The sequence below is a fragment of the Hyla sarda genome, chromosome 4 (assembly GCF_029499605.1).
Source record: "Hyla sarda isolate aHylSar1 chromosome 4, aHylSar1.hap1, whole genome shotgun sequence".
Classification (NCBI taxonomy): domain Eukaryota; kingdom Metazoa; phylum Chordata; class Amphibia; order Anura; family Hylidae; genus Hyla; species Hyla sarda.
Window position 1 is genome coordinate 33,829,780 of NC_079192.1, and position 12,097 is coordinate 33,841,876.

At 42.4% G+C, this 12,097-nt stretch overlaps 1 protein-coding gene across 1 annotated transcript in view; it reads right to left on the reverse strand.

Annotated features, from left to right (window-relative positions):
* Positions 1-5,526, reverse strand: part of GCDH (glutaryl-CoA dehydrogenase) — a 35,898-nt gene extending 30,372 nt beyond the window's left edge. The window contains exons 1-2 of the mRNA XM_056570456.1: positions 5,411-5,526; positions 1,452-1,561 (exon numbers count right to left, since the gene is read on the reverse strand). Coding sequence (XP_056426431.1) covers positions 1,452-1,551 — 100 coding nt within the window. The 5' untranslated portion in view covers positions 1,552-1,561; positions 5,411-5,526. The remainder of the gene's footprint in view (positions 1-1,451; positions 1,562-5,410) is intronic.
* Positions 5,527-12,097: the final 6,571 nt, after the last annotated feature.

Here is a 12,097-nt window from a genome sequence, read left to right on the forward strand (position 1 = left end):
CATCCAAGGCACCTAATATAAGAACTGGGACCGGAGCTGGATTGTGTTTGAGAACTGGGACCTGAGCTAGATCGTGTTTAGGAACTGGGACCAGAGCTCTATTAGGTGTATATAAGGTGCCTTGGATTTTTCAGACCTTGCATGCCTGTTGTGCTGTTCACACAGAGGCATATTCACAGTGTAGGGTCCGTCCCAGAATGAGGTCACCTTACCGTGGTGGGACGGTCCACACTATTTGGCGCCAAATTTGCAAGCTAAGTACCTCATAATTTCATAGTTTCATATCTTCATTTATTGCATTACAGCTGTATAGCTTTCCATGTTCTATCTATATACTCATGTTTTATCTATATACTCATGTTTCATCTATATCTTTGTGCTGGCAGTGTGCTGCTGTATTCTCCTGTTGCTGTATATTTAGCCCAGCAGCCTGCACCTGCAAGCCAGGTTTTTACAATAGTTTGGAATTAATAGGGCTGGCCAACTTATTCTTTGGTTAGATAGATAGATAGATAGATATGATATAGATATATGGATAGATAGATATATGGATAGATAGATATGAGATAGATAGATAGGAGATAGATAGATAGGAGATAGATAGATAGGAGATAGATAGATAGGAGATAGATAGATAGGAGATAGATAGATAGGAGATAGATAGATAGGAGATAGATAGATAGGAGATAGATAGATAGGAGATAGATAGATAGGAGATAGATAGGAGATAGATAGGAGATAGATAGATAGGAGATAGATAGATATGAGATAGATAGATAGATATGAGATAGATAGATATGAGATAGATAGATATGAGATAGATAGATAGGAGATAGATAGATAGGAGATAGATAGATAGGAGATAGATATGAGATAGATAGATAGATAGATATGAGATAGATAGATATGAGATAGATAGATATGAGATAGATAGATATGAGAGATAGATAGATAGATAGATATGAGATAGATAGATATGAGATAGATATGAGATAGATAGATATGAGATAGATAGATATGAGATAGATAGATATGAGATAGATAGATATGAGATAGATAGATATGAGATAGATAGATATGAGAGATAGATAGATAGATAGATATGAGATAGATAGATAGATATGAGATAGATAGATATGAGATAGATAGATATGAGATAGATATGAGATAGATAGATATGAGATAGATAGATATGAGATAGATAGATATGAGATAGATAGATATGAGATAGATAGATATGAGATAGATAGATATGAGATAGATAGATATGAGATAGATAGATATGAGATAGATAGATATGAGATAGATAGATATGAGATAGATAGATATGAGATAGATAGATATGAGATAGATAGATATGAGATAGATAGATATGAGATAGATAATTATCCAGCAGATCAGATCCTGATGCTGGATCAGGGGAAGTGACTGGACATATAAGGGGCTCTTACCTATCTGCCTGGCTGCGGTGCCCTGGGTCCTGGCTGCGGTGATGGAGAAGCCGCGGGTCACAGCTCTGAACAGACGCAGGGGGCGGCCAGTCAGCGACATTATGGCAACTCTGAAAAGAATTCACAAAATTCATCAGTTTAAGTGGATAAATCCCATATAATATGACAGCCGGCTGCTTCTGGGAATGAACACGAAAAGACATAGATGCTTCAAAAAACAGCGCCCCATCTGTCCATTCATAGGGCAGGCTCAGCCGGGGGGACCCCTCCCAGGACACCTGTCCGTGTATCACTACTAAATACAATCCCGCGTCCTGGGATCACATACTAATCACTCTGGGCAAACATTGTTCTACTCTCAATACAATCATAACAGAAATCTCTTCAATAATTTCTTAAATAATAAGGTATTTACTAAGGGAATCTCAGTAGCCTACACAGAACTTATACATATTAATAGACCCCAACGCTTTATATTTCAACAGAGATGGGAGGATGATTTGGGTCAAAAATTTACTGCTGAGCAATGGGGATTTGTATTTGATATGCATAAAAAAGTATCTAGATGTGCTAATCATTTTGAATCCTCACGGAAACTGCTCTATCGGTGGTATTATACCCCTGCCCGTCTCGCTAAAATGTACTCCTTATCCTCTAATTCCTGTTGGAGATGTGGCAAAGAAGTAGGTACCTTGATGCATCTATGGTGGACATGCGATTCTATTCGTCCTTTATGGTCGAATATCAAACATTTACTAGATCATCTTTTTCCTACCCCCGTTAGATGGGGCCCGGAAGTGGCCTTGCTATCCTTGACCCTAGAAAATATACCTAGAGACCAATTGATTATTATTTATCATGTCCTTACAGTGACAAGAATCTCCATTGCTCGGTGTTGGAAATCGGTAGATATTCCAGATATTGCAATTATTAAAGCTACAACGCATCGCAATCTGGTACTAGAGGGGCTTATTGCTAGACAGGGGGGGGGGGGCAACTGATAGGTACTGATAGATGGAATAAGTGGGCGGAATTTATCAAAAGGATCTAATATGTAAGAGATTTATATGTATACAGAACATATTTAGATTGAACCCTGGTTTCTTTTTTCTTTCCTCCCTTTTCTTTTTTTTTTCCTATGCTTTTCCTTTTTTGTTCCTTAAATTGTATATTCCATTGCTTTGAAGATCCACTTAGGTATTCTATTGTTTGCATATTTTTTGTGTTGTTTGCTCTTTAAAGTAAGAGTTGTAATTTTATGTTAAATGGTTTAAAATAATTTAAAAAAAAATAAAAAAATAAAAGAAATCTTTTATAATGGAAACCATTACAGCGCAAATATACAAAACCCTCCAGACTTCAGGATAGAGGACAGATAGATGTGAACCAGGACAATGACGGGGCAGTTGTCTTCCTAAACCCCATGTGTTCCCTTCACCTTCCTCAGGGGAGCTGTTTTGGAGGTTGTTCGGATAGAACTTGTCTTGCACTATTTTTGTACATGTTAAATAAAATATATTGATTTCAATTTTGGGGTGCACCTGTGTTGGTGAATGTCTTTTTCTATTTCTGTATCACAGCTCAATTAAAGTTAATGGAACTATGCTGCAATACCAGACGCAACCCAATAACAGATGTGGCGATGTTTTACTGCCAAACCCTTAGTGTTTATAAGGTGCTGGATTGTGTCAGAGAACTGAGATCAGTGCCGGATTGTGTCAGAGAACTGAGATCAGTGCCGGATTGTGTCAGAGAACTGAGATCAGTGCCGGATTGTGTCAGAGAACTGAGATCAGTGCCGGATTGTGTCAGAGAACTGAGATCAGTGCCGGATTGTGTCAGAGAACTGAGATCAGTGCCGGATTGTGTCAGAGAACTGAGATCAGTGCCGGATTGTGTCAGAGAACTGAGATCAGTGCCGGATTGTGTCAGAGAACTGAGATCAGTGCTGGATTGTGTCAGAGAACTGAGATCAGTGCTGGATTGTGTCAGAGAACTGAGATCAGTGCTGGATTGTGTCAGAGAACTGAGATCAGTGCTGGATTGTGTCAGAGAACTGAGATCAGTGCCGGATTGTGTCAGAGAACTGAGATCAGTGCTGGATTGTGTCAGAGAACTGAGATCGGTGCTGGATTGTGTCAGAGAACTGGGACCGGTGCTGAATTGTGTTTAGGAACTGGGACTGGAGCTGGATTGTGTATGAGAACTGGGACTGGTGCTGGATTGTGTTTAGGAACTGAGATCAGTGCTGGATTGTGTCTGAGAACTGGGACCAGTGCTGGATTGTGTCTGAGAACTGGGACCAGTGCTGGATTGTGTCTGAGAACTGAGATCAGTGCTGGATTGTGTCAGAGAACTGGGATCGGTGCTGAATTGTGTTTAGGAACTGGGACTGGAGCTGGATTGTGTATGAGAACAGGGTCCAGAGCTGGATTATGTATAAGAACAGGGTCCAGAGCTGGATTATGTATAAGAACAGGGTCCAGAGCAGGATTGTGTATAAGAACAGGGTCCAGAGCTGGATTGTGTATAAGAACTGGGACTGGAGCTGGATTGTGTATAAGAACAGGGTCCAGAGCTGGATTGTGTATAAGAACAGGGTCCAGAGCTGGATTGTGTATAAGAACAGGGTCCGGAGCTGGATTGTGTATAAGAACTGGGACCGGAACTGGATTGTGTATAAGAACTGGGACCGGAGCTGGATTGTGTATAAGAACAGGGTCCGGAGCTGGATTGTGTATAAGAACTGGGACCGGAGCTGGATTGTGTATAAGAACTGGGACCGGAGCTGGATTGTGTATAAGAACTGGGACCGGAGCTGGATTGTGTATAAGAACTGGGACTGGTACTGGATTGTGTCTGAGAACTGGGACTGGTACTGGATTGTGTCTGAGAACTGGGACTGGTACTGGATTGTGTCTGAGAACTGGGACTGGTACTGGATTGTGTTTGAGAACTAGGATCGGTGCTGGATTGTGTCTGAGAACTGGGACCAGTGCTGGATTGTGTTTGAGAACTAGGACCGGAGCTAGATTGTGTCCGAGAACTGGGACCGATGCTATAATTGTCACTTGCTATGTTGTCAATAATATAACCTGTCCCTTTAAATAAAAAAAAAGGAAGGACAAAAAAGTGACAAGAGCCTCCACCAATCAGATGCCTCCTCCCCGGCCTCACCCCCTGTTTCAGCCAATCATCTTAGAGGAGTATCAATACTGACTGGTGACAGCTGAAGCTTCGGAATGTCTGCGTCCAGAACGCACTGTATCCCATACGTCACTACACGCTGGGAGTTGTAGTGTTACAACCTGCAGACGTACCGAGTCACAGTAACTACTGTACTTCTTCCAACGCAGCGCGCAGAACTACAATTCCCAGCAGGCACCCAAAGTCTTATCATGTGACCTATGTAAATCATTACCCTGCGCTGTTTACTTGACATTTAGACCAGAATTTACAGAACTTTCTCCCGACCTTTGATCTTCCCTCCAGCAGAGAAATTGGGAGTCCGATTGGATATGGTGCCGAAAGTCTCTATAGAAAGACTATAGGGGGCACGTTATCTTGTCCTTAAAGGGACAGCGCCTCTTTTGTTATCTTGAATAGTTTGCAACCGACTCTACAGACATGTGAGTGCATGCTGGGAGTAGTAGTTATACCACATGTGAGTGCATGCTGGGAGTAGTAAATATACCATTGGATAATAAGGATCAACTGGATGGCCTACAACCTATGGCTCCACAGCTGTTGCAAAACTACAACTCCCAGCATGCCCTGGCTCCGCCAGGGCATGCTGGGAGTAGTAGTTTTGCAACAGCTGCAGAGCCAAAGGTTGGAGAACACAGTCCTTCTCGCTCAATAAGGTACCCAAACAGTGCTTAGGTTTGCTGGGACTTGTAGTACCACACAGCAGCTGTATGCTGGGATCATTCGTGCACATACAAACACTCCTCACTCACCTCACTCGGCTTCTCCTGCTATTTCCTTGCCGATTATGAAACTAGCGACGCAGCAGCGCCACCTGGCGGTGGAGTCATCTCCTCGTCGCTCCATAATGACGTCACTGACAGCAAGAAGGCGCCATGTTGAGTGTGGCGAGGGCACAACACAGCTTCCTGGGAATCGCGTGAGACGTAACAGGAAGGTAACGAGGCTGAAGTTGGTTCCTTTTTCGTCCAGTTTCTTATTCACTGATGTTGGTTTCTTATTCGCGTATTGTCTTATAGATGGCTGTGACTAATAAACCTTATCTCCACTTATTTCTCTGCACTAAATCAGTTTTTATACATAAATGTTGAATATTATTTGGGAACAATCAGGTTATGAAGAAAAAATCTACATTGTGTGTATTTTTCCTGAAAAAAACTATAGTAAAAAATGGATGGAAAAAATATGCATTTTGAATAAGTAACTGATGATTTCAAGGGGTTAAACGCCATTGGGCCACTGAATTAAGGATGGAAATATAAAGAGTAAGGGCCCCTCCATAATACCCAACTGTATCCAGCCTGGCCCAAACAGTGGATTGGCATGAAAACAGGTGCCAACCTTGCCAACTATGTACATTTTCTACATTTTGAATAAGTAACTGGTGATTTCAAGGGGTTAAACGTTGTTGGGCCACTGACCTGAGTGTTTAAAAATAAAGGGTAAGGGCCCCTCCATAATACCCAACTGTATCCAGCCTGGCCCCAACAGTGGATTGGCATTAAAACAGGTAGCAACCGTGCCAACTTTATAAATTTTTTGCATTTTGAATAAGTAACTGGTGATTTCAAGGGGTTAAATGCTGTTGGGCCACTGACCTGAGGGTTAAAATATAAAGGGTAAGGGCCCCTCCATAATACCCAACTGTATCCAGCCTGGCCCAAACAGTGGATTGGCATTAAATCAGGTGCCAACCGTGACGAATATATACATCTTCTGCATTTTGAATAAGTTACTGATGATTTTAAGGGGTTAAACGCCATTGGGCCACTGAATTAAGGATGGAAATATAAAGAGTAAGGGCCCCTCCATAATACCCAACTGTATCCAGCCTGGCCCAAACAGTGGATTGGCATGAAAACAGGTGCCAACCTTGCCAACTATGTACATTTTCTACATTTTGAATAAGTAACTGGTGATTTCAAGGGGTTAAACGTTGTTGGGCCACTGACCTGAGTGTTTAAAAATAAAGGGTAAGGGCCCCTCCATAATACCCAACTGTATCCAGCCTGGCCCCAACAGTGGATTGGCATTAAAACAGGTAGCAACCGTGCCAACTTTATAAATTTTTTGCATTTTGAATAAGTAACTGGTGATTTCAAGGGGTTAAATGCTGTTGGGCCACTGACCTGAGGGTTAAAATATAAAGGGTAAGGGCCCCTCCATAATACCCAACTGTATCCAGCCTGGCCCAAACAGTGGATTGGCATTAAATCAGGTGCCAACCGTGACGAATATATACATCTTCTGCATTTTGAATAAGTTACTGATGATTTTAAGGGGTTAAACGCCATTGGGCCAGTGAATTAAGGGTTGAAAAATAAAGAGTAAGGGCCCCTTCATAGTACCCAACTGTATCCACCCTGTACCAAACTGTGAATTGGCATGAAAAGAGGTGCCAACCTTGGCAGCCGTATGCATTTTTTCATTTTGAATAAGTAACTGAGGAATTTAAGGGGTTAAACGCTGTTGGGCCACTGACCTAAGGGTGGAAATAAAAGGAGTAAGGGCCCCTCCATAACACCCAACTGTATCCAGCCTGGCCCAAACTGTGGATTGGCATGAAAACAGGTGCCAACCTTTCTAACTATATACATTTTCTAAATTTTGAATAAGTAACTGGTGATTTTAAGGGGTTAAACACTGTTGGGCCACTGACCTGAGGGTTGAAAAATAAAGAGTGAGGACCCCTCTATAATACCCCACTGTATCCAGCCTGGCCCAAACAGTGGATTGGCAAATAGGTGCCAACCTTGCCATTTATATACATTTTCTACATTTTGAATAAGAAACTGAGGAATTTAAGGGGTTAAATGCCATTGGGCCACTGAATTAAGGGTGCAAATGTAAAGAATAAGGGCCCCTCCATAACAGCCAACTGTATCCAAACAGTGGATTGGCATTAAAACAGGGGTCAAGTTTACAAACTATATACATTTTCAGTATTTGAATAAGTAACTGAGGAATGTAAGGGGTTAAACGCTGTTGGACCACTGACTTAAAGGGGTACTCCGCCCCTAGACATCTTATCCTCTATCCAAAGGATAGGGGGTAAGATGTCAGATCGCCGGAGTCCCCCTGCTGGGGACCCCGGGGATCGCTGCTGCAGCACCCCGCTATCATTACTGCGCAGAGCGAGATCGCTCTGCACGTAATGACGGGCAATACAGGGGCCGGAGCATCGTTACGTCACGGCTCCGCCCCTCGTGACGTCACGGTACGCCCCCCGCAAAACAAGTCTATGGGAGGGGGCGTGGCGGTTGTCACGCCCCCTGCCATAGACTTGCATTAAGGGGACGGGCCGTGATGTCATGAGAGGCGGAGCCATGACGTCACGCTGCTCCGGCCCCTGTATCGCCCGTCATTAAGCACAGAGTGAACTCGCTCTGTGCAGTAATGATGGCGGAGTGCTGCAGCAGCGATCCCCGGGGTCCCCAGCAGCGGGACCGCGGCGATCTAACATCTTAGGATAGGGGATAAGATGCTAGGGGCGGAGTACCCCTTTAAGGATGGAAATAGTAAGAGCCCCTCCATAATACCCAACTGTATCCAGCCTGGCCCACACTGTGGATTGGCAGGAAAACAGGTGCCATTTTCAGTATTTGAATAAGTAACTGAGGAATTTAAGGGGTTAAATGCTGTTGGGCCACTGAGCTAAGGGTGGAAATAGAAAGAGCAAGGACCCTTCCATAATACCCAACTGTGTACATCCTGGCCTAAAATGTGGATTGGCAGGAAAACAGGTGCCAACCTTGCCAACTATATACATTTTCAATATTTGAATAAGTAACTGAGGAATTTAAGGGGTTAAACGTAGTTGGGTCACTAATCTAAGGGTTGGTATCTGGCTGATACTGAAAATACAGGGAACCCTATGTGTTTCTTTTTAATAAAAATAAATAAATAAAATGTATAGGGTTCCCCATGTTTTAATTCTCAGCCAGATACCAAAAAAGCAGCAACAGCCTGACGTTACCAGGGTGGTCGAGTTACTGGCCCTCCCCAGCCTCTTACTGCCTTGGCACAGGAGCGCCATTTTTGACGCTCCAGGCCTGTTGGTACCAGCTCTTCCCGGAACCCCTGTGGTGGTGGGTACCGGGGTAATAATTGGGGGTTAGTTTTTGGGGCTAACTCTAAGCTCTGGCTTAGTAATACATTCCGTCTATAAGACAGATTCCACTACTAAGCCTGTGAAGGAATAAAATAAAAAAAAACAACAACACAGCATATTTAAAAAATTTTTGTTCCAAATGCCCCTTCCCTTACAAGCCCTCATTAACAATTTTATTAACATAAAAAAAATAAAAAAAAACTGCTCATCAATGTAGTCCACCAAATCTGAAGTAGTCCACAGAATACACAGATCTGAAATGAGAAGAAAAAAAAACCCCACAGAAAATAGGTGAGAACATTTATTGTCACTCGCACATCTCCCGCCTGTGCAGCACAACTACTTCTCCTTACAGTAAGGGCATGCTGGGAGATGTAGTCATGCTGCAGAGGGCGGGAGATGTGCGGGTGACAGGCTTGTCACCCACTCGCACATCGTCTACCCAAGGAGCACAACAACCTGCGACTTTTTGTGTGACTTAACAATCCTGTCAAAAGCAAGTTTTTTTAAGGTAGGTCTGACCTCGCTTACACTTGCCACTTTTTAAAGGGGTTCTGCGCCTTTTTTTTTTTCTTCTGGTTAAGTGCGACTTTCGCACTTGATAAATTCCCGACCACAGCAAAGTGAAAACTGAAGGTAAGGCTGATTGGTACTTTCTGCTTACCCACAAAAGTCACACAAGCAATTGCTTAGGCACACGTGTGACTTCTGGCAAGAAAAAAAGACAAACCTTCAAAATCCCTTGATAAATGTCCCTCATGGAGATCCTGACATGGAGATTATTCTCCTTTCCAAAGGAGCAACCAAGGTCGTGAGGGTGACAACAAGCCATATTTTGTAACGATACAAAATGGCTTCAGGGGCAATACCACAGCCGCGGGCAATACCACAGCTGCGGGCAATACCACAGGCAATACCACAGCCACGGGCAATACCACAGCCGTGGGCAATACCACAGCCGCGGGCAATACCACAGCCGCGGGCAATACCACAGCCGAGGGCAATACCACAGCCGAGGGCAATACCACAGCCGCGGGCAATACCACAGCCACAGGCAATACCACAGCCGCGGGCAATACCACAGCCGCTGGCAATACCACAGCCGCGGGCAATACCACAGCCACACTCATGGGGGGTGTTGGGGCTATACAGGGCAAGCAGATTTTAAGATCCCCTTCCACACAAAAAAATAATAGCAGTTGTTTTTTGGCCACTACCTTTTTGGATATAACATTAGGGGCCATTATTCTTCTTAATTATTTCCTCACTTGAGTGGCCAATGGTGTTTAACCCCTTTAAATCACCAGTTACTTATTCAAAATGTAGAAAATGTATATAGTTGACTAGTTTGGCACCTGTTTTCTTGCGAATCCACAGTTTGGGCCAGGCTGGATACAGTTGGGTATTATGGAGGGGCACTTACCCTTTATTTTTCAACCCTCAGGTCTATGGCCCAACAGTGTTTCACCCCTTGAAATCACCGGTTACTTATTCAAAATGCAGAAAATGTATATAGTTGGCAAGGTTGGCACCTGTTTTAATGTCAATCCACTGTTTGGGCCAGGCTGGATACAGTTGGGTATTATGGAGGGGCACTAACCCTTTATTTTTCAACCCTCAGGTCAGTGGCCCAACAGTGTTTAACCCCTTGAAATCACCAGTTACTTATTCAAAATGTAGAAAATGTATATAGTTGGCAAGGTTGGCACCTGTTTTAATGCCAATCCACGGTTTGGGCCAGGCTAGATACAGTTGGGTGTTATGGAGGGGCCCTTACTCTTTATATTTCCATCCTTAATTCAGTGGCCCAATGGCGTTTAACCACTAGAAATCATCAGTTACTTATTCAAAATGCATATTTTTTTCATCCATTTTTTACTATTGTTTTTTTCAGGAAAAATACAAACAATGTAGATTTTTTTTCTTCTGAACCTGATTGTTCCCAAATAATATTCAACATTTATGTATAAAAAACTGATTTACTGCAGAGAAATAAGTGAAGAAAAGGTTTATTAATCACAGTCATCTATAAGACAATGCGCGAATAAGAAACCAACTTCAGTGAATAAGAAACTGGACGAATAAGAAACCAACTTCAGCCTCGTGGTTATGTAGACATTGAAAGGTGGATATGTACGTAACTAAGATGTCTGAATACCTATAAAACTATACAAATAAGGAGATGTCCTTAACAACTAATCAGTAAAGGAGTGTTATCCATAACAAGCAATAAATGAAGAAGTGTTATCCATAACAACCCATCAGTGAAGGAGTGTTATCCATAACAACCAATCAGTGAAGGAGTGTTATCCATAACAACCAATCAGTGAAGGAGTGTTATCCATAACAACCAATCAGTGAAGGAGTGTTATCCATAACAACCAATCAGTGAAGGAGAGTTATCCATAACAACCAATCAGTGATGTAGTGTCATCCATAACAACCAATCAGTGATGAAGTGTTATCCATAACAACCAATCTGTGCAGGAGAGTTATCCATAACAACCAATCAGTGAAGGAGAGTTATCCATAACAACTAATCAGTGAAGGAGAGTTATCCATAACAACCAATCAGTGAAGGAGTGTTATCTATAACAACCAATCAGAGAAGAATTGTTATCCATAACAACCAATCAGTGAAGGAGCATTATCCACAACAACCAATCAGTGAAGGAGAGATATCCATAACAACCAATCAGTGAAGGAGAGATATCCATAACAACCAATCAGTGAAGGAGTGTTATCCATAACAACCAATCAGTGAAGGAGTGTTATCCATAACAACCAATCAGTGAAGGAGTGTCATCCATAACAACCAATCAGTGAAGGAGTGTTATCCATAACAACCAATCAGTGAAGGAGTGTTATCCATAACAACCAATCAGTGAAGGAGTGTTATCCAATACAACAATCAGTGAAGAAGTGTTATCCATAACAACCAATCAGTGAAGGAGTGTTATCCATAACAACCAATCAGTGAAGAAGTGTTATCCATAAAAACCAATCAGTGAAGGAGTGTTATCCATAACAACCAATCAGTGAAGGAGTGTTATCCATAACAACCAATCAGTGAAGGAGTGTTATCCATAACAACCAATCAGTGAAGGAGTGTTATCCATAACAACCAATCAGTGAAGGAGTGTTATCCAATACAACAATCAGTGAAGGAGTGTTATCTATAACAACCAATCAGTGAAGGAGTGTTATCCAGTACAACAATCAGTGAAGGAGTGTTATCCATAACAACCAATCAGTGAAGGAGTGTTATCCAATACAACAATCAGTGAAGGAGTGTTATCCATAACAACCAATCAGTGAAGGAGTGTTA